The sequence below is a fragment of the Rhinopithecus bieti genome, unplaced genomic scaffold (genome assembly GCF_001698545.2).
Source record: "Rhinopithecus bieti isolate Rb0 unplaced genomic scaffold, ASM169854v2 scaffold_12573, whole genome shotgun sequence".
Classification (NCBI taxonomy): domain Eukaryota; kingdom Metazoa; phylum Chordata; class Mammalia; order Primates; family Cercopithecidae; genus Rhinopithecus; species Rhinopithecus bieti.
The window spans coordinates 2,412,550-2,439,339 of NW_016807321.1; the positions used below are offsets into that span (position 1 = coordinate 2,412,550).

The following is a 26,790-nucleotide window of genomic DNA, read 5'->3' on the forward strand; positions in this document are numbered from 1 at the left end:
TTTTTGAGACGGAGTCTCGCTGTGTCGCCCAGGCTGGAGTGCAGTGGCCAGATCTCAGCTCACTGCAAGCTCCGCCTCCCGGGTTCACACCATTCTCCTGCCTCAGCCTCCCGAGTAGCTGGGACTACAGGCGCCCGCCTCATCGCCCGGCTAGTTTTTTGTATTTTTTAGTAGAGACGGGGTTTCATCGTGTTAGCCAGGATGGTCTCGATCTCCTGACCTCGTGATCCGCCCGTCTCGGCCTCCCAAAGTGCTGGGATTACAGGCTTGAGCCACTGCACCCGGCCTGTCAGTTCCTTCTTAATTCCGATTGCACATTTTCCAGACTGAAGTCACTGCTTGGTCCAGACAGGAACAGAGAAAGCCATAGCTGCTTGCTGGGACCTCCTCTTCTCTGAGCTGCCAGGTTCAGAAACCCCTCTGTGCCTGTGTAGTCACCAGCATCTACCACCAGTCTTCCTGCCTCCTGTGCCTTCTATGCCAGTTTCTTCATGCCATCTTTTGTGCATGTAAAATCCTGAAGTCTTCCAAGAGCATCAGTGGGAGTGAACTGAGTGCTCGCAGTAGCTTTTCCGTGTCTGTTGTTAACCCTTCCAGCAGTTCTTGAGGGTTCACCTCCACACAGCTTTAAGATGAGGGCAGCTGAGGGCTGAGTCCCTGGCTGAATGAAGAAGGGTCAGGCCTGGCCCTGAGACCACTCCTCAGAAATGCACTTGATACAACTAGCGTCTCCTGTAGATTCCTCAGCTTCCTCCTTGCTGGGGAGTTCTAGCTGATTCCGCCTTGGAGTGTCTTGCTGTTGTCCTGGGCTATGCTACTGTTTGCCCTCTGCCCGGTACTCACTCCAGTTGTAGCTGAGCTGTTTGAAACCTGCTCTCCTAAGTTCTGGGGAAAATCTTGGGCCTCCTCTAGCTGATGCAGGACAGGCCGTTGATTATTTGAGGCTCGATTGCTTCCTTCCTGCAGGCAATTCTTCATGGGCCTGCTCTGGGAACCCTTGGCCCTGGGAGGTGGAACTCTGCCCAGCTTTAATGGTGGAATATGCAGGGGGAGTATCTCCCTGAGTCTCCTTCCTCACCAGACGCTGTGAGGCCCCTGCCTGGGCTGTGGATTGGGGTTGGGGAGGGTGGCATGGGATCCCCGGGTCCCATCTCACTGGCTGTGCATCCCTGTACTGCACCCCAGGCCTATGTGCTTCGTGAAGCAGCTCGAGGTCCCTCCATATGGGAGCTACCGGCCCAACGTGGCCCCTACCACGCCCAGGGCCAACTTGGCCAAGGAGCTGGAGAAGTTCTCCAAGGTCACCTTTGACTACGCAAGTTTCGATGCTCAGGTTTTTGGCAAACGCATGCTTGCCCCAAAGATTCAGACCAGCGAAACCTCACCTAAAGCCTTTCAATGTAAGTTGGGGAGAATTGCTGTTGTTTCTCTTCCGTGTTGCTCCTGGGAGGGGCAGGATTCAAGGGGCAGTGGAGGAGGGACCGTCTCGAGGAGCTACTAGGGAGGGAATCTCCACCCTCGTGAGGGGACCACGATGCAGGCTGGAGGACTCAGCTGTCCCAGTGGGCACTGTGGCGGCTTTCTTGGGGCCTGCGTCTCACTCCTGCTGCCACCTTCATGCTCACCATTAACATTTATGTGTCTCCTAATTATTTGTGAAACAAAACCCAGATCTGTTATGAGTGTGTGTCTCCGAAGACTTCAGAGCAGCTCCACTAACATGGTTCACCCCGGGAGACCCCACTCTCCCCGCTGTCCTCGTGCTACCTGTTTAATCCCAACGCAGCCGGGCGTCCATTTCCCAGCACTGCCTCTGGGGAGGGTCAGACTGTGGGCTGGGTGGGGCCAGATGACTGCGGGGCTGGGCCCAGTGCCCTGGCGGGAAGCCATTGGTCTCCTGGTGGGGACCGTCTTACCGGATACAATGTGTTATTTGTGACATTAGTGACAAATTTTCTGGGTAATTGTACTGACAAAAATCATTCCTACAAATCTTTAAGAACAATCCTTTCTGTCTTGTCTTGTCACTTACGTCCTAGTTTGTGGAATAAGCTCATTAGCTCTGAAATGCATGCGGAATGGAAAAGCATTTGGTGCACACACGAGATTGGGAGGGCGTTTTGTGGCAGATGTTGTCAGCCCAAAACATGACAGTGACGAGTCTGATTGCGGCAGCTCCAGTGGGGTGTGACTCTCCTCCTAACTCTGGCAGAGCCTGCTCGTCAGGGCGGAGGACTTCCTGCCTCCGGGCACACACACCTACTTGGATGAGGGAATGCAATGGTACCAGTGGAGAGGGGACCACACGATAAGCTTTCCAATATATCTAGACCTTTCTGGATATACTGGTGACATCGTGATTGCTGAGAACATTGTGCATGAGAGTGATTTTGCGGCTACAGTACAATTACTAGAAAAGATAACATTGCGTGCCTTCATTCGCCATGTTCATTTGAGCAGTCATGTTACTTTTTTGAGGCAGTGATGGTTACTGGGGACACCAAGTCAGCCTAAATATGGGTACACCCCTTTGAGATGGTGTCACAAAGTTTTCCTATTTGGGCGATACGGCACACTCATCCTATTTACAGAATGCTTCAGTTTCTGACAGACAAGTTATTTTTGTTTGAAATGTCAGGGCTGCTGGAATGTCTTGGAGGCTTTTATTCTTTTTGCCCAAATTTTCACTGAGCCAGAAACGAGATTGTCTCCTCAGTCCCCTAGAGGAGGGTGGGTGGGAATGAGGTGTGTGAGGACATGGGACTGGGATGGGTGGCCAAGCCCCCGGCCCACTTTGACATAGCTGTGCCCTGGGCCCTTGAATCGCTCCCAAAGTCCCCCCTCCCCACTGACTTGTCTGCATTGCTGCCTCTTTTCAAGTTGTGTATCAGCCTGGTGTTGTTCCCTTTTTGCAGCCAAACCTTTCCCAAAGGCCTCTTCCCCCAGGCACAGCCCCTCCAGTAGTTATGTGAGGAGCACTTCATCCTCTTCTGCAGGCTTTGACTACTCACACGATGCCGAGGCTGCACACATGGCTGCCACTGCCATCCTGAACCTCTCCACACGCTGCTGGGAGATGCCTGAGAACCTCAGCACGAAGCCACAGGACCTCCCCAGCAAGGTCAGTGCATCCGCCTTTCTTGGGAGAGGTGAGTTGGTGGAATTTGCAGTCAGGCCCACCTGCTGTCCGCACAAAATGTCCCTAGGAATGGCTCGTGTCTAGCTGGCAATTCTCATTCTTTACTTTTTCTCCCTCCTGGCCCTGGCCCCAAGGACCGCAGAGCTTGGATGGGTCCACCAAGAGAACCTGGTGTGCTGAGTGAAGGGGGACCAAGGGCTGTGAGCACAAGTTCCCATGTGTCTCCCTCTGAGCCTGCGGGTGGTGCACACACATTCCCAGGTGTCTCCTTCTGAGTCCAGGGCGGTGCACGTGCCCTGTTCACATGTGTTTTCCGCAGAGTCTTGTGGTTACTGACACACTCTCCTTGCTCAGAGGACCTGGTCCTACCCGTGTTTATGACATGTCCTGAGGGACTGGGTTTTGTGCTGTTGGAAGGCAAGAGGAATTGCAGGGCCTCCTTCATGGGAAATCAGGAAATGGCAGTTGGATTTTTCCCCTCTCGCTGCCTGTCTATCTGTGTTGTTCTGCTTCCTTCTATGGGAACCAGGGTTTCCGACTCTGTACATTTGATTAAAATGTACCAGAAGGCACACACGGGAAGGTGCTGGAATCGCTAACAGATTTCACCTTTGCAATTACAGTCTGTGGATATTGAGGTAGATGAAAATGGAACCCTGGACTTGAGCATGCACAAACACCGCAGGCGAGAACAGGCTTTCCCCAGCAGCAGCAGCTGCAGCAGCAGCCCCGGCGTGAAGTCTCCCGACACCTCCCAGCGCCAGAGCAGCACCAGCGCCCCCAGCAGCTCCATGACCTCTCCCCAGTCCAGCCAGGCCTCCCGCCAGGATGAGTGGGACCGGCCTCTGGACTACACCAAGCCCAGCCGCCTGAGAGAGGAGGAACCTGAGGAGGTGGGTGCAGGCGCCTGGGCAAGCAGTCAGGAGGCTGCTTGCCCTGCCTGAGGTTGTTGCAATGTTGGCTTTTCAAGGAAGCTCCTCCTCACAGGTTCTAGTAGAGCCTCGGGGGAGACATCCCTTTTCGTGAAGGGTCCTTCATCTTCTGAGCGGCTGGGACTCAGGGGCCCACCCTCTAGGTGGGATTTTCAGCAGCAGGGCCATGCTTCTTGTCTGTCAAGAAGGAGGTGGTCTTCTCACCCCTGTGGAGCGTGGCGGCCAGTACCAACGTGGGCACTCTGGAGGCATGGGGAGGAGAAAGGCGTCTTTCAGATCCCATGAGTTGACTGGGGAAAAGCTCAGGTTTCTTGGGTTTTGAGCCTCCCACCACCATGGGCTTAGGATCGCCCATGGTGGGCCGTGCCAGGTCCCTGAGACCAGGACCAACCTGGCGTGGGTGTTGGAACTGTGATCTGGGAAGCAGAGGATCCTTCCCTTTTTAGTTATTCCCTAAAACATGTGAAAGAAGAGCCCTCAGAGGCTAATTCTGGGTTTTTTCCCAAGGAGGTGTGTGTCCTGAAGAGAAAAGTCCAGCTCTGAGGGCAGCCCAGGGTCCAGGTGGCAGCAGCGGCATGTGTGAGACTAGCAGGCTCCTCTCTCTCTCCCTCTCCTTCCCCTCCCCTAAAGCCCCTCAGGAGGTGGAAGGGGTCCCTGCGGAAGGAGCAGGGCCAGACCCTCAAGGAGGAATGAGGGAGGTGGGGCTAGGCCCCTATGAAGGGTGGGGGCTGGATCAGGCCCCCTCCATAATCCGGCCTCAGTGGGGAGCCAGACTTCCTCACTGGCTCTCACACCACCCTCAGGTCGCCCCATTTTATAGAGGAGGAGCCTGGGAACCCACAACAAGGTCCAATTGTCCGAAGACTGTTATTATGCTGGGCCGTGGGCTTCAAGGGCATTTCCTCATTTGATCCCCAAAAGCCCGTGAGGGACTGCTGTTACCTCAAGTTTAAAAGAGTGGCACCTGGGCCCTAGGAGCCTGAGCCACCTGCCTGGGACACATGCGAGTGCTTGTCAGGACTGGAATGTGAGCTCTGGTTACAGCATCCTGCAGAATGTTGGTCTTCTGACCCTTCATGGACCCCTGGCCCCTCCGTGGGGGGGACTGTGCCCTGCTGACCTGTGTCCATAGCACTGAGCCTCCATACCCAGCATTCAGTTTGAAGCCTTTATCAAGTACCTGCCATGGTCAAGGCATCGCATTGGTGGGCGTGTCAGGCCAGGTGGTTTCAAGGCCACTGCAATGATCGTAATTTGTATATTATTACCCTCGTTGTGCCGTCCCATCTTCATGGCATTTCAGTGACGCTTATTTAGTGCCTACTGTCTATTGAGTGCCATCCCTGGCTCTGAAGGGACAGTATCCTGATGTTTACACTGTGGAGTGGCGTGGTGGAGGGGACCCACACACCTGAGGCCAGGGAGAGTGTCAGGAGCCTGCCACACTGGGCAGCACCAGGCCTTCTCATTTTTAGGGCAACCCAGGAGCTCTGGCTGAAGTGGGGGAGGGATCCGGCCCCTCGGGGGTGTTGTCTTCTGTGTTTTGCTGGGGAGTTAAGTCTTCCTCCCTTATCCAGAAGACAGGAGACTCCAGGCACTGTCCTGAAGGGTTCCTCTCCCTCGCCCACCGGGTTGGGCGCCCAGGCCTCCCCGCCAGCCGGTTAAAACATCTCCCTGCTGGTTTTTTGCAGTCAGAGCCAGCAGCCCATTCTTTTGCTTCTTCTGAAGCAGATGACCAGGAAGTGTCGGAAGAGAATTTTGAGGAGCGGAAGTATCCGGGGGAAGTCACCCTGACCAACTTTAAGCTGAAGTTTCTCTCCAAGGACATAAAGAAGGAGCTGCTCACGTGAGTCCCTGCTTTGGCTGGCACAGCTCCTAGGAGACCCTCTGTGGCCTGGGGAGGAACAGGCCCCGGTCCCGACCCGTGACGAGTGGGTCTGCTCAGGCTTCCTCCGACCTGTCCTGACCACCTTGATCCGGGCGGCCTGCGACAGGAGCCAGAGCAGTCAGAGGTTTCCCAACACCTTTGCGTTGTGGTTGGCTTTACTGCAATCTTCTAAAAGTGATTAAGAACAAAGAAATTCCCTGGCCAAGCTCACCAAGCAGGACAGAGCAGAGCAGGGGCAGAGTGGAGGAGAGTTCCTCAGAGAGCTCCACTGGAAGCCCTCGGGGCAACCAGAGGCCCAGCCCTCTCCCTGAGGCCGCAGCTGGGCACGTTCTGCCCAGGGCTCCGTGGCCAAGGCCTGGAATGCACTGCCTTAGGGCTCACCACCCTCAACTCTGTCATGCTGGCTGGCCCAGATGCTGTGTGTCTGAGCTGGTCCGCACGGGGCTGGAACAGTCAAAGTTGCTGATGGATAATGGTGAGATGTCAGTGACCTTCAGGTCAGCCTTCATTGCCAGCCACCTCTCCTAGGGGACTGTGAGAGGCTGTGCCTGGCACCTGCTCCACAGGTGATCCACCTCTCACATGTGCTCAGAGTACATTTCTGGGGTCCCTCTTCTCCCCACCCTGAACCCCTCTTGTACCCTCACACCTGTGTCTTGCCCTCCTGGGAGCGGCTGGATCCAGGGAAGGCCTTGCTGCTTCAGGGCCTGGAAAAGGGAAGGAGCTCCCTGCCTAAATATTCACGGGCACATACACGGGCACACACAGCATGTGCGTCACAGGCATCCTAACTTTAAGCTCAACTTTAATTTGGTTACCTTTTTCTTCTTAAGTTGTGTGGGAGAAACTTCCAGCCTGAGAGGCACCGGCTGTCCTCCAAGGACTGAGGGGAGGAGGAGCCACGAGCCAGGAGTGGGCATCAGTCACCCTCGCAGAGCAGGCTTAGCCTGGGGGACAGGTACACACCACTCTCTGGTCTGACACTCTTTTTCCTTTGTCCAGCTGTCCCACCCCTGGCTGTGACGGCAGCGGCCACATCACTGGGAACTATGCCTCCCACCGCAGGTTTGTCTCCCGCTCGGGTCTGTCTGGCCTGGGTGCTTCTTGGTGGGTCTTCCTCCGCTCCTCCTCCTCTGCTCCCCTCTTTGGCTTACCCCAATATCCCATCTCTTCTCTTTCAGCCTCTCTGGTTGCCCTCTTGCTGACAAGAGCCTCAGAAACCTCATGGCTGCCCACTCTGCTGACCTCAAGTATGTTTGCGCTCCCTGACCTCCTGTCTCTTGGGCGGCACCCTCGCTTTGCTCTCCTTCCATGAGGCTCCTGCCAAAATCAGCCTTCTCCAAGGTGCCAAGCCTCGGCTGGCCCTAGCTCTCCTGAGATGGGCAGAGGGGCAGGGCCGTGGAGGGGCCGATTCTGCTTGGCTGGGGCTGCTCTGCCTCTGTGCCCCTGCTCTGAGCTCTGCTGTTCACCTCTCCGCTGGGGGCTAGGGGCTGCTGCAGGCTCCTGCGCTGCTCTTGCCCCATTCCCCACCCTCCAGCCTCTCCTGAAGACCCGGACAGGGCTGTTTGGGCCTGCCTTCTCACTGCCCTAGAGATTTGGGAAAAGCCCAGAACCGACCAGGGAATGTGAGCCCTGCCGTGGCTCGGCAGGCCGCAGGCTGTGTGGCTCTTGCTGAATGAACTGAACGCTGATCATGAAGAGAAAGCTCCTTGTCCTCCCCCTCCTGTCATGCTCCAGCTGCTTCTGCCTTAGCCCTGATGCCCTCTTCCTCCATGCTTGTGCCTTCTGTTTGCTGGGCTCACCCATTTCTGCTTCTGCACCTCCCTGCCCCTACCTAACACATGGGCAGGGCAGGCCCTGCAGGCACCAGCCAGCCTGCTTGACAGTCCCGCACAGCCAGGCGCAAGCACCCAGAGGTTTCCAGGTATCAGTGTCCTCTTGGGGTTGGAGTCAGGGACTGTTATTGCCTTTGGTTTTCATGCCTCCAGTTGTGCTGTGACTCCACAGCCTATGTATGTGACCCTGAGCCACGGGGAGCACCTCCTGGGCACCGGGGTTGAGCTGAGGCCTTGGAGGAAGGGGGTCCCATTCTTGTCTCCTCAGGGCACCCCTCTCCGGGGGTGTCCCTCCCTCCCATAGCCCTCTGTGTTGGGGGCCCTGAATTCAGGTCAACACACCCTGTCTCATTCCATTCTGGGGCCAGACAGGATCCTGGGCACTGGTGCCTCTAAGATGAGGAAATGAAATTGCTGAAGGGCTTCTAAGGACCTTAGCTGGCTCAGAGCTGGACAGAAAGCTCTGGGCCTCCCAGAGCCCCCACCAGCAGCCTTGTCTCTGTTTCTCTCTGGAGGCTGCCCTGGCCCCAGCAGCCAGGAGGAGTGTGTCATCAGGCCCTCAGTTCCCACAGGGTGGGGTGCACCATCTCAGTTTCCTTCCTGGAAGTTCATAGCTTCAACATAAGCATTTTCTGAGGCTCAGATCACCACAGCCGATTCACACATTGACTTGTTCATTCATTCTGCCCCTCACTTTGTCTAGTCCTAGAAACCCAGGAAACACTCAGTCCTGCAGCTTCTGGGACTGTCCTCTCTCCCTCTTTCCTTCTTCTCTTGCCATCTTTCTTGCATTCCGTTTTCCTTTTCCAATTCTGCTTTCTTTTCTATGATTAGTTCCCATGGTGTTTCCCATTTGAGGGCCTGAATAATGAAAGGGCAAGAAATGTGGCTGTGTGCAGCCAGTGGCCCCATGTCCCCATGCCCTTTCTGTCCTGCTAAGTGGATGCCCAGGTGGATGAAAGAAGCTTGGCACGGTTCCGGCCTGGAGACATGGCCGTCTGGGAGAGTTAGTGCTTTTTTAAGACTAAGAGCCTGTGAAGAACTTTAACTCCAAACTTCTTTAGAAATAACGACCAAAAGCCTCCCCTGTGTGAAAGTGAACCACTCATCAGCATTGGCAAGGTGTGGGCAGGCAGCCAAGGCCTCCAGGCTCCTTCAGAAGCTCCACTCTCCCCCCAGGGGCCTTTCCATGGGAGGCCACTTCCTCTCCTCCCTCCGACCACTGCACGAGCTTGGGACGATGGTGGTCCTGCCCCGCCACGTGTCCTGATATACCAACCTCTTTGCTCTCTGCCACCTCCTGTGGGAGGGGGCATCGGGCACTGGCTCCTTCTGATCAGCCTTGTGGCAGCCATGGGTGAAGGTGGCCTTGGAAAAAATGAGGTTCCTTTCATGACCTCCCTGTCCACAACTGGCTGCAGTGACAGTCGGATGATGTGTGTTCTGTGTTTTAAGTGAATCCCAAGGGCGTTCACTCTTCCCTCCCATGTGTCTGATGTGGTCAAGGGCTGAGAGGACATGGTTGCCTCCGGCCACAGCCACACACACCTGCCAGGGCATGACAGGCTTTGTGCAGGGTGAAGAATGCCTGTCCACAGCACAGGGATGGGGCTTAGAGAGGTGAGACCTGGTGTGTATTGCCAAGGGAGAGGGTGTCCCTCAGACATGGTGCTCCCTTCTGCCCAGATGGGACACTCAGAAACAGGCAGTGGGAGGGGTGGAGGTGGCTCCAGATTCCTGCAGCTGACCCTGGGGGTCCACAGGGCCATAAGGGGCATGCAGAGGGGACACCTGCTCCTCTGACTATGTGAGCACTTTCCTCTCTTGGACACAACTCTTGAGAAAAGCCATTGAATCCGGCCTCAGTGAGGAGTGCAGGATGGCCCCACCTGTGTGTTAGGTACCTGCCGGCCCCTTGGGAGTTATACCCCCACCTGAGACTCACTCACAGATGCCATCGGGGAGTATCTGCTCTGCTGCTGATGCCACTCACAGCCCAATGCTGTGCTTATCCCCGTCGAGGCCTGGAGCTGCTGTGGGTCTGTCACTCTGGCACCTGAGTGGCCACTTGCCCACCGCACTGAACCGGAGCTCTACCCGATGCTTTCCTGCCACTGAGACAAGGAGCTGGAGCCCCATGTGGCCACTTGAACAGCTGCCAACTCAGGAAGGAGAGGCAGGCCATCTTTGGTTCTCTGGGCTGGCCAGCAAGGTATCCAACGTGTGGCCCACAGGGCGAGGATGAAGGAACCTGAGACTCCCCATGAGGGCGTCCCGAGAAAACTCCTAGGGGCTGAAGAGAAGGTTGCAAGAGGTGGGGCCAGCCCTGCTGTGCCGCCATAGCCCTTTGGGTGCCAGGCTGTGCCCGGCCGCATCTTCCTCTAAGCGAGGAGATGTCCTGCCCCAGTGGCCAGATGTCACATGTGCTGGTGGAAGACTCCGGTGAGGAAGGGCCGGCAGCATGGAAAGTGAGACGTCCTCCCTGGGGTCTGAGCGCCACAGCAAAGTGCCCATGAGTAGCAGGTGATCTGGACACAAGCACTGAAGTCTTGCCTGGCTCCTACAGGGTCAGGATGCTCATGAGGGGTGAGGCACAGAGAGCAGCCCTGACGGGGGATGGATCTACCCGCACAATCAGGTCACCTCCTCCCACTCTAACATCAGCAGGAACTCACATATTTTTCCTCACTGGACATTCGGAAGAAAATAGCATCCGTGCTTGTAATATTAAAGTGGAATTTTGTACCACCTCCCGTGATGCATTCATCACATAGTTTTGGGTGTATGAAGTTGGACTTGTGTGCTTCTCCTCCTTAGTCTGCTGTAAGCTACTGGCTGTATGAACTCTGAAGTCACGCTACACAACAGCCAGGCCTGGCGTGGCCAGCGCCATCTGCTATGCAGCAGGTGGGCAAAAAACCCTCTGTTCATTTACCAGCCCATGGTGGCAACCCTTTGTGAGGGCAAGCTCCCAGCCCGTCCAAGAAGATGTACTGGTCTTAGGATCTGGAGAACTCATGCTTGAAGTTATGGCTCAGATATGCTCTGAATGCCTTTAGTGCAGCCTAGACCCTACAGAAGTCCAAGCTGGGAGCCCTTCGTGTCCTTGGGCTGCTGTGGACCCTGTAGGCCTGTCCCAGTGCCCAGGTTTGGTGCCTGGGTGTAAACTGATGCTGGAGCAGCATTTGGCTGCTGTCCTCTCAGACTTCCTGGTCTCCCTTGGGGAGACAGGGGAGGAAAGTACTGAACCCCCGAGATGATCTCTTCAGACCCCTGTTGCTGGCAGTAGGCAGCTGGGGTGAACATCAGTGATGTTCCTCTGTGGATAAGGGAATGTGAGTGGGCTCACTCAAGGACTGCGCCCGGAAGGCTTTCCTCTGGGAGTCCCAGGGCTCTGGGCCGGGGCTAAACGTCTTCACGGGCTCTGGTTCCAGTTCTGCTTTCCTCTGCAGGTGCCCCACGCCTGGCTGTGACGGCTCTGGCCATATCACAGGGAACTACGCTTCACACCGGAGGTGAGCCTGCCACGCCCTCAAGTCCTGGGCCCCAGGGGTGTGTAGGGAATCTCTTCCTTAGATGAAGATTGGAAGACACTAATGTTGCTGACCGCTGGAGTCCATTTCCATCTCTTTAATCTGAATTGTTGCCATTTCCAGAACCTGATGAGGTTGCCCTCTGCAGTAAGATAAAAGACAAAGCGTCAGGGTTAGGGGCTCATGGAAATGCTTCTCCTTCTGACCCTGCTGCCTCGTGCGAAGGCTCCGTGTCTGTGGTTTCTGCTTCTTACAATGGATCCATCAGTTGCCCTCATTCTCTCCCACCCCAACCTGGGGTCACAGAGCGTGAGGGGCGAGGATGAGATGAACGGGTGTGAGAAGCCGCTGTTCTAGCACTAAGGTGGCCTTTTTTCCTCTTTCAAAATCAGCTTGTCCGGCTGCCCTCGTGCAAAGAAAAGTGGAGTCAAGGTGGCACCCACCAAGGACGACAAGGAGGACCCCGAGCTGATGAAGTACGTTGGGCCATGCTGGCTCTTTCATTGCTTTGCAGAATTGAGATTTTCCTATGTTTTATAATGTAAAAAATGCCTGCTAGAGTCTCTTTTCGTTAATACAATGGGTCACCTCACTGTTTTATGGAAGCTCTCGCTGCACGTTGGCACCTGTGAAGATGTGAGTACGGAGGGCGTGGGTGCCAGAGCCTCCGGGCTTCTCAGGTCTGGAGTATTTGACGGGGCTGGGAGAGGCAGAGCACCCTTCTACCTATGTCTTAGGGCCACCTGGGAGTGGGCCCCAGGGCCTTGCAACCTGCAGACTTTTGTCTGCAGGAAAGGTGAGGTGCAGAAGTCAAGGAGAAGAGGGTGGTTAGAAAGACGTTGAAGCTTCAAACCCCATGTGTCCGTCCACCCACACACCGATGCAGAGAGCTGGTAGACAGAGAGCTGGGAGGATCTAAACTGGACACCAGACACTGTTGGGTGAAGGAGAGGACATCCTTGGCCTTAAGTGACCCAAAGTCCTTGAGGCAAAAAGAATCTCCTCTGTTGCTCTCCCCACTGGGGCAGGGTGGGGCTGATGTGTCTTTGTGGGGCTCACGGGAACCCTGACTCTGTGTTGTCTTACTCGGTGGGGGTTTGTGTCCTCGCAAGCCTATTCTCCCAATAGGGGATGGGTCCCCTGCACTGCCCACTTGTAGGTGGGGGCAATGCTTTGCCACAGACTCTAACCGGGCGGCCCACTGGCCAATGTGCCCAGGACCGAGGTACTTTCAGAGCTGACATCTGGCAAAACGGGCAGTGGGTTCCCCAGCAGGTGAGCGGCGGAAATGATGGCTCTGTACACTTTGTTGCCCAGGGCCTTGGGGCTGGCTTGGTCAGGACACGGCCCTACTATGCCCACAGGAAACAGGTTGCCCTGATTGTGTTACCTGCTGGGCCAAGGGCAGGCGGACCTCACCCCTGGGGAGGGGGCAACTTGGCTGAGATTGGGTTGCCCCTCTTGGTAGCTCGCTCCAGCTGTGCCCCTGGAGGAACCTAACTGACCAACATCACATCCTTCGGAAGGGCTGGCCCCACCAGCTGTTTGGTGTAATAGGCTGTGGCTTGTTTGTTTACTTTTTACAATAAAACTGTAATGAATGCTAAATTAACAATGCAAAATTTGTGGTTGTTAGTACTATGAAGGCCGCACGCTAAATGCTGAGGTGTAGAAAAAACATTTTGCCCCTGAGAATCCAGGAATTTGCTACGATCATATAAGTGCAACACCTTTATGGATTTGGCAAGGATCCTGCTGGCAGGGATATTACAAGTGAATCGTGCTGCATTTGCAGATAACTAAAATCAAGATCAGCATTTTTCAAATTAATCAGGAAAAACGGTTTTCCTTTCTAATGTGCTGTCAACTTAGCTTTAAAAAAAACAAGAGTTCTGCAGCCAAGTGGAGACTCGACTTTGAGAAACACTTAAGCATTTGCAGGATAGACGAAGTTCCTAATGGCTCCACGGCAGAGGGAACCTGACCACTTAACGCCTCCGTTTTACAGGGGTTTGCCTCCCCAGCCATAAACTTTAACTGCATTTATAATTGCCCAACGTCTTTAAACAGATGCAGATCGAAGCAGAAACTCGAATGGATGTGTCAGGTCTTGCTGAGGGATGGGATTTTGTCAGCGTGCATGAGCTGTGATCTGGAGAGCCTGGTGGAGCAAGCCCTTTTTATGACGTCTCATGCCTGCACTATTTAAAACTGAGTCACAACAGGCACTTGGTGGTAAATCCCTTTGCCACAGCTTTATAACTGGTCATAAAAGTCCTGCGGAGGCGCCACCATGGGAGTCAAGAGGCGAATGTCCCCCTGCCCTGCCCATTGTCCCCAGAGGGGAGGCCACGCTGCCCCTGGCCACACAGACACCCGACAAATGAAATGCACCTCTGGTTCCTGGTCCTGGCCATGTTTCTCATGTCACTGGCACACATGGCTTCTGCCCCCCAATATGTGACAGGAAACACTAGCTCACCCAAGAAGCACAGAGGCCTCACCAGCTCAGTGCCCGCACCCCTGCCCCAGCACGTCTCAACATGATGTCCCTGACGGCTTGAAAGTCTCCACACACGGTGTTGTGAGAAAGAGAACATACTTGAAATCTGAAATCCTCTCCATGTATGTGACCCAGGGGAACAAAAACAGTTTCCCTTGATGAAGGGGACTAGTGTTTTGCAAGAAAGGGAGTAAAAATAATTCAGATTTGGGCCAGGCGCTGTGGCTCATGCCTGTAATCCCAGCATTTTGGGAGGCCAAGGTGGGCGGATCACCTGAGGTCAGGAATTTGAGACCAGCCTGGCCAACATGGTGAAACCCCATCTCTACTAACAATACAAAAATCAACTGGGTGTGGTGGCGGGCGCCTGTAATCCCAGCTACTTGGGAGGCTGAGGCAGGAGGATTGCTTGAAGCCAGGAGGTGGAGGTTGCAGCAAGCTGAGATCGTGCCACTGCACTCCAGCCGGGGCAACACATTGAGACTCCGTCTCAATAATAATAATAATAATAATAATAATAATAATAATAATTCAGACTCGACCGTGTAGAGTAACTGAAGAGCCACTTCCCATTTGGCCAGTGCCTCTTCCCAGCCCAGGTCCTCACCTCAGGGTCGGCTGTGCCTGGCACAGGTGCCCCCCAGGGCCCCACGGCTGGGAGGCATCCCCGTCTGAGGGGGGCTGGACATTGAATGTGAACTTCCCAAAGCCCCCATCGGGGCCGCTGGCAGTGTCTCTGCTCTGGATGGGGTTGAGACAGCCTTGGACTGCTCAGGGAATGTCCTGTGAATGTCTGAGGGCTGGGTGGGTGGGATGAGCAACAAAGGGAAAAGAGCCCTGAGAGGGGCCTGTGGAGAGAGAGGAAGCAGGGCCCTGGCTGAGGTGGCTGGGAAGTGCCTGAAATGGCAGCTTCAGAGATGAGGCCAGCGTGGGGGCAAGGAGCCGGATGCTGCCCTCCCTGCCCAGGCCTCGTTGACCTCCCACTGAGCAACGCAGCCCTGTGCCCCCATCTCACCCCTGCAGCAGGAGCCTCTGCCACTGCCCCCACCCCCCGCTACCGTCCTCCGGAGCGCTTCCTGCGCTGTGACTTCCCTGTATCCCCGTGGATCTCTTTGTAAATGGAGCAATGTCCTCTCTTGGGGTCTTGTGTTGCCAGGTAATCAGCACAGTTGAGCATGTGACAAATGGGAATTTGGATGAGTTTCATTTATGGAGAGATAAGAATGAGCCTTGCAGATTGAAGATCTTGTCCTAGGTTTGGAGTGGGTTCCCGGATGACGTGGTCCCTCAGATCCCCAAATCCTGGTCCAGGTCCTTCCCTGAGGCAGTGGGGACAGACACTCAGAGAGGTCTTGGGCCTGGGCCCTCTGCATTGTCATTGTCCTGTTTGTCTCTGACCCACACTGTGCTCGAGGCATTTGCCAATCTGAATTTATGTTATTGTCATAAGGGCCTCTATCTCTCTCTTGGAACACCCAGAACAAAAGAAAGGGAACCACCATGTAAGGCCAGCCTCAGGCAGGAGTGATTATGGGATGTCCTAGCGAGTCTCCCCCACATGAGGCCTGTGTTCTTCCTTCTAGAACATAGATCTCAGTTGTGTCAAAGCTGCAACATCTGTGGGCATTGCCCCCGATTGCACTGGCCTCAGTCTGGGAGGCTGTGGGGTGACAGGCCCCTGCTGTCCCTGAGCTCCCCTGCTTAGGGTACCTTGTCATTCTCATGGATCCATAGGCCCCCGGGCCTGTGCTTGATGCAAGCTCCCAGGGAGTAGCCTCTGGGTGGTCTCAGCTGACAACATGGCTCCACATTGCTGAGTGACACATAAGTGACTCCAGCAGCAAGGCTTGGAGTGAACTTGAGGGCAGCCCCCAGGCTCAGGGTCATAGCTGCTGGAGGGCACGGAAAGAAGGTGGCTGCGGAGACTCCAGCCATACAGGGGCTGTGAGGCCAAGGCGGAAGAGGGAGCGTGGCCCTGCAGTCTTCACATTCAGCCGGGAAGGGCCAGGTTCTTCCCTGAGGCTCCAGGACCTCAACTGCCCTCCCTGCCTCACTCGGAAGGCCTTTAATGTGTGATGCTGGGCTCTCTCGTGTCTGGCTTGGGAGCGTCTCCAGGCTTCTCCTCCCAACTCTTCGCCCTGTACTCACCCTGGCCTTTCTGTGCCCAGGTGCCCAGTTCCAGGCTGTGTGGGGCTTGGTCACATCAGCGGAAAATACGCCTCTCACAGGAGCGCGTCCGGCTGCCCACTGGCCGCCCGCAGGCAGAAGGAAGGTTCCCTCAATGGCTCGTCATTCTCCTGGAAGTCCCTGAAGAATGAAGGACCGACCTGCCCCACCCCGGGCTGTGACGGCTCTGGCCACGCCAATGGGAGTTTCCTCACCCACCGGAGGTAACTGTGCCTGCAGGCCCTGCCCCTCTGCAGTCAGTAGGGACCCTTGCCTGGGGCCTGGGGCTGAAGCCAGACCAGGACTCCGTGTGACCAAAGGTTCTCAAGGGAAAGGCCAGGCCGCATGGGTAGCGGATGGGGGGGGCTAGTGGGTCTGTTGTGCCAGGTGATGCTGTTGGTTATGTCTTCGCCATGCGTCTTCCCTCATAAGCCACCCTTCCACATCCTGATGGAGTCCTTCCAGGCTGGGTGTGATGCTGGACACAGAGGCCACACATGAGCAGAGCCCTGGGTCTGACATGTTCTCTTAGCAGGCTGACAACTTCTCAGGAAAAGTGTGTCTCCTACACCTTTTGCCGTGTCTCTCCCATGCACACCTCTTCTTTGAACTCTGGGCAGAGACCCCTGCCTGCTTTGCAAGGGAGCTGGCGACCCCTCACTGTCTGGCAGTGGGCCTGGGCAGCACTCACCACCTCTCACCTGCCCTCCAGCACCTGCTGTGGAGCTGAGGGACCTTGCTTCACCAGCCCCCACTTCCTGTGTGTGTCCTATGGCGACAATAAGTGCCTGGTCCCATCAGAAACCCTGTGTCTGGGCCTAGGGCCAATGCTGACTCTTCATTCCCTCCCCTGTCCCTCCCCTCCCCTTTTTCCCTCCTCCTTCCTCTCCCTTCTCCCTCCTTTCCTCTCCTCCCTCCCTTCCTCCTTCCCTTTCCCTCCCCTTTCCTCCCCTCTCCCTTCCCCTATCCCTCCCCATTTCCTTCTTTCCCCTCCCTTCCCCTTCCCCTCCCCTCTCCCTCCCCTTTTTCTTCCTCTCCCTTCCTCCCTCTCTCCCTCCCCCTTCCCCTCTTCCCTCCTCTCTCCCTCCCTTCCTTCCCCTTCCTCCTTCCCTTTCCCCTCCTCTCCCCCTCCCCTTCCCTCCTCTTCTCTTTCCCCTCCCCTCCTGCACCCCCTCTCCTCCCCTTCTTCCTCTCCCCTTCCTTCCCCCCCACCTTCCCCTTCCCTTCCCTCCCCTTCCTCACCTTCTCTTCTTTTTCTTCACCTCCCCTCCCTTTTCCCTTCCTTCCTCCCCTACAAGATTAATTAACTCACTCATTCAACAAAAGCATTTGCACCATGTACCCAGCCCTGGAGAGAGAGCAGAGAAGAAAAGGACAACTAACCCTTATCCTTGTAGAGTGCATTTGGGGCACAGTAGGTGGGACAGCCTGTAAATAAATAAATACGTAAATTACAAAGAGGACAAGAAAGTCCTCTTTGAGAAGGAGGTAGCAGCTTGGTCTGAGATGTCTGTGGCACAAGGCCTCAGTGAAGTGGCTGGAGCTGAGAACAGCCTGGCCCGCTGGATGAGGTTGGAGGTGCTGGGGGGCTGGAGCCAGGGAGAGGCAGCGAAAGGAAATGAGGTAGAAAGTTCTGGGCCAGGGCTTATCTGGCTGCCAGCTAGCAAGGACTCAGCGTTCACTGTGAGTGAGGGGCCCTGGCAGAAGGCAGAGGAGAGACTAGATCTGGCACGGGCAGCTGGCATGGTCACAGTCGCAGAAGCCAGGAAGGCCACTAAAGGAGGCTACTGCAGCCAGGGTCAGGTGGGCAGAGACTCACGCTGGGCTTCCTAAAGACGTCTCACCTTGCCTCAATCAACCTTTACTTATGCCGTGGATACAATCACTTCATAAAGGAAATCATGCCTGAGAATGTACAATTTTAATGCCTTTTTCTGCTCGAGTGTCTGTATCCGAGGAGTGATCTGTGATTGTCGTTACCACCACATCCTAGAGGGTATCTCAGAGGCAGAGTCAGCTAGAACCGGCTCCTCTGGGAGGTCCGGGCTGCAAAGTACGGGCAAGCGGGTCATGTGGACCTCAGACCCCAGAGGGAGCGTTACCCAGAGCAACACTGCCCTGGCCCCTCGAGTATCAGTTAGGGCCAGCTATGGCTGTGCCAAGTGAGGTAAGCTCTGGAGTGTCCCCTTCCCAGCCTCTGCCCTGCCAAGATGTAGCTTCTTTTTCCCCATAGAACACAGTTTGGCCATAGGGAGGCCCTCCGGGTCATCTAGGTGAAGTGAACATACCTTCTGTTAACCCATAATGTGTAACCCTGGGCTGGTCATGGTGTCTGACCCCAGACTAGTCGTGGTGACCGCTAGACTATCCCATAGTGTGTGACCCTGGCCTTGTCATGGTGCGTGACCCTGGGCTGGCCATGGTGGGTGACCCTGGGCTGGCCGTGGTATGTGACCCTGGGCTGGCCGTGGTGGGTGACCCTGGGCTGGCCGTGGTATGTGACCTGGGCTGGCCGTGGTGTGTGACCCTGGGCTGGCCGTGGTGGGTGACCCAGGGCTGGCCCTGGTGGGTGACCCTGGGCTGGCCGTGGTATGTGACCCTGGGCTGGCCGTGGTGGGTGACCCTGGGCTGGCCGTGGTATGTGACCCTGGGCTGGCCGTGGTATGTGACCCTGGGCTGGCCGTGGTGGGTGACCCTGGGCTGGCCGTGGTGGGTGACCCTGGGCTGGCCGTGGTATGTGACCCTGGGCTGGCCGTGGTGGGTGACCCTGGGCTGGCCCTGGTGGGTGACCCTGGGCTGGCCGTGGTATGTGACCCTGGGCTGGCCGTGGTGGGTGACCCTGGGCTGGCCCTGGTGGGTGACCCTGGGCTGGCCGTGGTATGTGACCCTGGGCTGGCCGTGGTGGGTGACCCTGGGCTGGCCCTGGTGGGTGACCCTGGGCTGGCCGTGGTATGTGACCCTGGGCTGGCCGTGGTGGGTGACCCTGGGCTGGCCCTGGTGGGTGACCCTGGGCTGGCCGTGGTATGTGACCCTGGGCTGGCCGTGGTGGGTGACCCTGGGCTGGCCCTGGTGGGTGACCCTGGGCTGGCCGTGGTATGTGACCCTGGGCTGGCCGTGGTGGGTGACCCAGGGCTGGCCCTGGTGGGTGACCCTGGGCTGGCCGTGGTATGTGACCCTGGGCTGGCCGTGGTATGTGACCCTGGGCTGGCCGTGGTGGGTGACCCTGGGCTGGCCGTGGTATGTGACCCTGGGCTGGCCGTGGTGGGTGACCCTGGGCTGGCCCTGGTGGGTGACCCTGGGCTGGCCGTGGTGGGTGACCCTGGGCTGGCCGTGGTGGGTGACCCTGGGCTGGCCGTGGTGGGTGACCCTGGGCTGGCCGTGGTGGGTGACCCTGGGCTGGCCGTGGTGGGTGACCCTGGGCTGGCCGTGGTGGGTGACCCTGGGCTGGCCGTGGTGGGTGACCCTGGGCTGGCCGTGGTGGGTGACCCTGGGCTGGCCGTGGTGGGTGACCCTGGGCTGGCCGTGGTGGGTGACCCTGGGCTGGCCGTGGTGGGTGACCCTGGGCTGGCCGTGGTGGGTGACCCTGGGCTGGCCGTGGTGGGTGACCCTGGGCTGGCCGTGGTGGGTGACCCTGGGCTGGCCGTGGTGGGTGACCCTGGGCTGGCCGTGGTGGGTGACCCTGGGCTGGCCCTGGTGGGTGACCCTGGGCTGGCCGTGGTGGGTGACCCTGGGCTGGCCGTGGTATGTGACCCTGGGCTGGCCGTGGTGGGTGACCCTGGGCTGGCCGTGGTGGGTGACCCTGGGATGGTCGTGGTGAGTGACCCTGGGCTGGTGAATGATATGTGGCCTCTGCTTCCAGTTTGTCAGGATGTCCCAGAGCAACATTTGCTGGAAAGAAGGGAAAACTCTCAGGGGATGAGGTCCTCAGTCCAAAATTCAAGACTAGCGATGGTAAGGATGGCTTCCTGAATTTCCTTGCTCATGACTGGGTTCCTGGGCGAGTGAGAGCTGTGCACCTTTTTGGTGGGAAGAAGGCAGAGAGATGAATCCCCTCCTGGAATGAGTCATGGCAGAGGCAGATCCCTTGACCTGAGCTGACAGCCTGTTGGACCTTGGCTCTGCAGCTCTTGACACCTGTGTCTGGGGCCCCTGGCCCTCAGGAGGTCATGCCTGCTGTAACCTGCGGCTTTGGTGACCACTGGGATCAGAGTCCAGTGGAGCCCATGTGCTATGATTTTGTGGAGAGGTGAGGCTTATTCCCACTTAGGTGAGGAAATTCAGCATCGCCCGAACAAACTTCCATCTTTAATGGAGCAATTAATATCTCCCAAAGAGATTTAAGCCTTTCCACCTGCCACCCAGCTCAGGAGGCAAACCATAAACACTCATCTCACAATTTTCAAGACAGACTTCTCCAGCACACAATGTGGGGTATGAGCCCCAGAGAGATGAGCTCAGACAACCAGGAGGGGGGACCTCTGCTGCACGGGGGGTTGCAGTTCCATCTAGAAAGCAGGCTTCCCCACAGCACTTTGGCCCAGGCCTGCCTGAGGCCCAGAGCCACAGCTCAGGTTTCTCACTGGGTCAGTGTTGGAGAATGATGAGGAGATCAAGCAGCTGAACCAGGAGATCCGAGACCTGAACGAGTCCAACTCGGAGATGGAGGCCGCCATGGTACAGCTGCAGTCCCAGGTAGGTGGTGCCGCCCCCCACTCCTGGGCTCTTTGCCTTCCCAACCCAAACGTTCATCCTGGGAACGGTGAGGCATCCGTCGGCACTCATCAAGGTTGCCGTAAGGGCTGAGCTGACGGACAGCGCAGTGCCTGGCACACAGGCACACTTAGGACGTGCTGGCCACTCACGTGGTGGTGTCTGTGAAGTCACACTGTGAGTGCCGGCGGGTCGCTGGAGCTGGTTGTCCCGCTAGGGCTGTGGTCTCATTAGTGTTAATAATACTATTAATAATACTAGTCCCATTAAGATAGCAGCACTGTTTTTCTTACTCTCATTAGAATTAGTCCCGTCAAGGCTAGTGGTCCCATTAGGCTTACTGGTCTTGTGAGTACCAGTAGTCCATGAGGGTGGTGCCTTAGAGCCAGGCCTCTGGAGCCAGGTTTCTTCCCCAGCACAGCCACATACCAGCTGAGGGACCTGACAAACCTTTCAGCCTCTTCCTCCGTAAAATGGAGGTAAGAACAGGATTCTACTCCAGGTTATTGTACAATGAACACATTTCTATGAGGAAAACAGTTAGCATAAGCATCTGATTGGCCGGGCGCGGTGGCTCAAGCCTGTAATCCCAGCACTTTGAGAGGCCGAGACGGGCGGATCACGAGGTCAGGAGATCGAGACCATCCTGGCTAACGCGGTGAAACCCCGTCTCTATTAAAAAATACAAAAAACTAGCCGGGCGAGGTGGTGGGCACCTGTAGTCCCAGCTACTCCGGAGGCTGAGGCAGGAGAATGGCGTAAACCCGGGAGGTGGAGCTTGCAGTGAGCTGAGATCCAGGCACTGCACTCCAGCCTGGATGACAGAGCGAGACTCCATCTCAAAAAAAAAAAAAGCACCTGATCCAGAGTAAGTGTGGTCGATGAGAGCTGCTGTTGCTGAGGAATAGGATTACAAGTTACTTTAAATGTTTGTGTCATATTTCCTGATTTCCCTAAAATGAGCATTTATAATCAGAAAAATAAAAAAAACCACTAAAGATCTTATTTTGAAAATAAGAGCATGCCTCACCCGTGGGCAGCCGCAATGGGGGAGTGGGCACACATAACTGTGCCCCTAACGGCTGGAGGGACAAAGGGACAAGGAAGTGACCAGGTCCCACAGGGAATTTGGGCAGAGCCCCTCTGGGCAGGGACAGATGGGGAGGCGGCGGCCTCCACCAAGGCAGCAGAAAATGAGTGACATAGTCTAGCCCCACGTGTCTCGTTACTCTGCTCTTGTCTCTACTGGCAAACAGGCTCACGTTGACCGCTTGTTACTCAAGAGCCTGTATAAAAATAGCATCACCCCATGGGGATCAGGAAGGATTTTCGTTGTCATGCACATGTCGATGCTGCGTGCCCCCAGGTTCATAGGCAGTGACGACAGAGAAGGGGTGACGGCCCGCCTAGCAGAGCCATCCCCATCCCCTCCTGGTGTCTCCGAGTGTGGAGATGCACTGTTGTGTGGGTGTCCCACTTTGTGCTCCCTGCTCCTCCCCTTCTCAAAGTCCTCAGAGGCTTCATCAGTGTCAGTGTCCTCGGGGTAGCACCTCTGATTTCTCTTTATTTGCCAAAAGCAATCTTTTTAAAGACAGATGATTACCTTTTACTGGCATCCCCTCGGAAGGACTCAGAAGCCCCTGTCCCTCTGAGGGAATTTGGTGAGTGGTGTCCTCTGCAGCAGGGCAAAGGCAAAGGGAAGGCAGGTCCCTGTCCCCCATGCATCCCTTTCAAAGCCACATGCTTGTCGCCAGGTGGCAGAAGAAGCGTGCTTGACCCCATCCACAGCCTCCCAGGAAGGAGCTCACCACTCCTGCCTCGTGTGTCACCCACACTGTCTTTCTGTGAGTTTAGCCTCTGCCCGCATGGCTCCCTGCAGATGTGCAGTCCGGCTGGCGGCTGTTCCTGGACACCAAAAGCCTCAGGGTCAACACAGCCCTGGGCAGGTTCCCCACCGTGGTGGGGAAGTGAGAAGACTTGCCTGTAGTTGACCTGGGGAAGATGTGCTTGGAGGCACTGAGGAGGCTCTCTGTTGGTCTTTCTGGTGAGGGGAAGACCCAAAGGCAGTCTGACACCCCACAGGGTGGGGCAGTGATTCCCATCTTACAGATAGAAGCAGGAAGCATGGTGAAGCGAAGACCACAGCAGGTGGAGTCTGAAATTGAGACAGGGCACTGTGAAGTCTGTGCTCCCACCCCATCCCCTCAGGACAGAGGGGCTCAGAAAACCAGGAGGGGGACCTCAGCTGCACAGGGGTTTCAGTTCCATCTAGAAAGCATGGTACAGGGAGACGTGCCACATGGGCCCCCTTCCTGGCTTCCCTGGAGTCAGGCCATGTCTCCAGAGGGCCCTTGCCTTACTCTCCTCTGGCAGCCCCTCACCTGTGGCAGGACACTTACAGGAAGGCAGGGTCCCTGTCCCTTCCCCCACCCCAGGGTTCTGCATTCTCCCAGAGGGTTGTGAGAAGCAGCCCAGAGAGGACTCCCAGGAGGATGGGGGCCAAGGGGCAGGCAGCACTTCAAACCTCTCTCTGGCACAGATCTCCTCCATGGAGAAGAACCTGAAGAACATCGAGGAGGAGAACAAGCTCATTGAGGAGCAGAATGAAGCCCTGTTTCTGGAGCTGTCTGGCTTGAGCCAGGCCCTCATCCAAAGTCTCGCCAATATCCGCCTTCCACACATGGTAGGCAGCACGCGGACCTGCCAGCACCACAGCTGCCCCCCAGGGTCTCTTCGGAAAGCAGGAGGGCAGGGCATCTCCCACCCCCTCTGCCACTGGGTCCTGCCCTAGGGGTCCTGTGTCCTGGTGGAGATTCTCTCTACCCCGAATGGCCCAGGCAGGCTGTTGGCTATGGTGACTTTAGCCCTCCTGAGTAGCTAATGAATCCGAAGCAAAATGATGATTCCACCAGCAGAGAGGCTACTGCTGGGATGGCTACAGAGAGAAACACTCAAAGCAGCCAGGGCAGGGCAGCCAGTGCTGCCCCTCGTTGGTATGGGCTTGTCTCGGGTCACACGGGGGCACAGGTCTGATGGTCCCACATCAGGTTCTTTGGTGTGGGGCCCACTGCATGGATGGGGCTTGCTAACCTGGTTCTGTTCTCTAGGAGCCAATATGCGAACAGAATTTCGATGCCTATGTGAGCACCCTCACCGACATGTACTCCAACCAGGAGTGCTACCAGAACCCGGAGAACAAGGACCTCCTGGAGAGCATCAAGCAGGCTGTGAGGGGCATCCAGGTCTAGGCCGTGTGGCACCCAGGAGTGTCCCAGCCCACCACACCGTTTACCTCCCCCGCCCTGCCCCACACCGTGGGGATGCCCAACTCACAGTGACTTCCCGTTCGCGGCCCGGTGTGGCCTCGGGTGGGTTTATCCAAAGGGATGGCTGGAAATCGGCCTCTCCCACGATGCTCCCTCCAGGCTTGGGGCTGTGGCGGCCCCATCCATGTGCATAGGGGCACTGAAGAATTACAAAGTGATTTATTTTTGTTTTCTGAAAGAAATCTGAAGAGCAGCTCAAAGTCTCCAGTGGAAGCTCATGGACAAGGTTCTCAGGGAAGTTTTGGAGTTTGCAACCACAGTATTCCTTTGTCTGTCGAGGCTGGGAGGGTAGCCGTGAGCGTGGTGGGCGGGTGGTGTGAGTGGCATCTTGGCCTGGAGGACATGCCCGGGGCAGCGTGTCTGTGCTCAGTGAGGGCGGCGGAAGCAAGTGCGTTTTCTGTTTTCATTTAATTCAGTTTTGTGTTAAGGGTGGAACAAAGCTCGGTCCCAGAGGGAAAGTTAGGAATAGGCCTCCCAGAGGACACTCCAGACAGTTGACAAGCATTGCAGCCCCTGTCAGGTCAAGGAATTTTAACCTGGGAGACTCCTGGAAATCAGCCTAGTGTCGGGGCAGCTGGCGCGCTGAGGCTGTGGAGATGTGTGTGGCCCTGGGTCACAGCTCCCTGTTTGGGCTGCAGCCTTTAGACCCTGGGTCTGGGATCCACGTCCAGGGACCGCTCTGGATTCTGTGCATCCACCCGGACCCCTGACCCATCACTGCCACATTATCCGGGGCGTGGCCAAGCTTGACCTCTGCATCCATGGCGACGGAGGTGGCAATGACATCATCAAGGTCAGAGGGTAAATTCCTAATAGGAGACCACCAAGGTTTCACTTCTTTTAGATCCATCCAGTATGCGAAAAAAGGGTACATTTTAATTTAATGTGTTAAAAACACAATGTTCCTACTGTGTAAATAGAATCCAAGTCAATTGTGACTGCAATTCCAAGTTAGTATTTAAAAGTAGAGAAATTGCACTTCCTGGAAAAAATTAAAAAGTAGTTAGTTTAATTATTCTGTAAATTATTTAATTTTGTCAAGATGTATTTATATTCACAACCTTTTATGTTAACGTTTGCTATTTATTTAACATTTTTATTTATTAATTTTATACTATTTCAACTAGACCCCACACCAGGGCACCCTAAGAGGGGAAAAGTGAATTCAAAGCAAAAATAACTATTTGACTATAATGTAGGCCACAAAAAATCTTGATATAACTCCTAGTTATAATTTTGATGCAACCAAGTTATTTTTTATATATTTTGTTATTTATTCTTTTAATAATGGAATTTTTTTAAAAACTATTTTGTAACTGAGGAATTTTGATAATTTGGGGATTTTTTTCCCCTTGGTCCAGTGGAGAGAAAGACATTTTGGTTTTCTTTTTCCATTTTGGGTTCCTTTTGTTTCAAGCACGGATAACAGCAAATGGAATTCTGTATTTATTATTATTTAAGTGTAGCGCAGATGTGTGTGCTTGGGCATGTTTCTCGTGTTGCGTTTGCGTGTCGGCCCTTGCGGTGGAGTCCTGTTGCTGTGAGGGGGTGCCGGCCGCAGGCAGCCTCGAGTCGCCGCTGGGCTCACAGGCTGTGCCGCCCATCCCTCCGACAGCTCCAATACTGTGACCCTCCTTCCTCAGGAAATGCGTTGAACCCACAGCACTCCATGGTGTGTTTGCAGGGTGATTTCCTAATAAAAGTCCACTCTGACTGTGAGTCGGTGCTGTGGTCTGTGGGGAGGACACTGTCTCCATTCCTGGTGGGCTCTATCATGCACCCTCCTGGGAGTCATTCCTGGTGAGCTCTATCATGCACCCTCCTGGGAGTCCTTCCTGGTGAGCTCTATCATGCACCCTCCTGGGAGCCTTTCCTGGTGGACTCTATCATGCACCCTCCTGAGAGTCGTTCCTGGTGAGCTCTATCATGCACCCTCCTGGGAGCCATTCCTGATGAGCTCTATCATGCACCCTCCTGGGAGCCATTCCTGATGAGCTCTATCATGCACCCTCCTGGGAGTCATTCCTGGTGGGCTCTATCATGCACCCTCCTGGGAGCCATTCCTGGTGAGCTCTATCATGCACCCTCCTGGGAGCCATTCCTGATGAGCTCTATCATGCACCCTCCTGGGAGTCATTCCTGGTGGGCTCTATCATGCACCCTCCTGGGAGCCATTCCTGGTGAGCTCTATCATGCACCCTCCTGGGAGTCATTCCTGGTGGGCTCTATCATGCACCCTCCTGGGAGCCATTCCTGGTGAGCTCTATCATGCACCCTCCTGGGAGTCATTCCTGGTGGGCTCTATCATGCACCCTCCTGGGAGCCATTCCTGGTGAGCTCTATCATGCACCCTCCTGGGAGTCATTCCTGGTGGGCTCTATCATGCACCCTCCTGGGAGCCATTCCTGGTGAGCTCTATCATGCACCCTCCTGGGAGTCATTCCTGGTGGGCTCTATCATGCACCCTCCTGGGAGCCATTCCTGGTGAGCTCTATCATGCACCCTCCTGGGAGTCATTCCTGGTGGGCTCTATCATGCACCCTCCTGGGAGCCATTCCTGGTGAGCTCTATCATGCACCCTCCTGGGAGTCATTCCTGGTGGGCTCTATCATGCACCCTCCTGGGAGCCATTCCTGGTGAGCTCTATCATGCACCCTCCTGGGAGTCATTCCTGGTGGGCTCTATCATGCACCCTCCTGGGAGCCATTCCTGGTGAGCTCTATCATGCACCCTCCTGGGAGTCATTCCTGGTGGGCTC

At 55.8% G+C, this 26,790-nt stretch overlaps 1 protein-coding gene across 7 annotated transcripts in view; it reads left to right on the plus strand.

Moving 5' to 3' along the window:
* Positions 1–25,751, plus strand: part of MYT1 (myelin transcription factor 1) — a 117,982-nt gene extending 92,231 nt beyond the window's left edge. For 4 of the 7 annotated variants that reach the window (XM_017881328.1, XM_017881324.1, XM_017881327.1 and 1 more), the window contains 13 exons: positions 1,186–1,400; positions 2,916–3,121; positions 3,763–4,032; positions 5,763–5,917; positions 6,962–7,024; positions 7,141–7,209; positions 11,247–11,309; positions 11,720–11,803; positions 15,999–16,220; positions 19,856–19,947; positions 20,585–20,688; positions 23,246–23,389; positions 23,814–25,751. In XM_017881328.1, coding sequence (XP_017736817.1) covers positions 1,186–1,400; positions 2,916–3,121; positions 3,763–4,032; positions 5,763–5,917; positions 6,962–7,024; positions 7,141–7,209; positions 11,247–11,309; positions 11,720–11,803; positions 15,999–16,220; positions 19,856–19,947; positions 20,585–20,688; positions 23,246–23,389; positions 23,814–23,954 — 1,828 coding nt within the window. In that variant the 3' untranslated portion in view covers positions 23,955–25,751. The remainder of the gene's footprint in view (positions 1–1,185; positions 1,401–2,915; positions 3,122–3,762; positions 4,033–5,762; positions 5,918–6,961; positions 7,025–7,140; positions 7,210–11,246; positions 11,310–11,719; positions 11,804–15,998; positions 16,221–19,855; positions 19,948–20,584; positions 20,689–23,245; positions 23,390–23,813) is intronic. The other 3 variants (XM_017881326.1, XM_017881330.1, XM_017881325.1) reach the window with 2 other exon arrangements.
* The last annotated feature ends 1,039 nt before the right edge of the window (positions 25,752–26,790 follow it).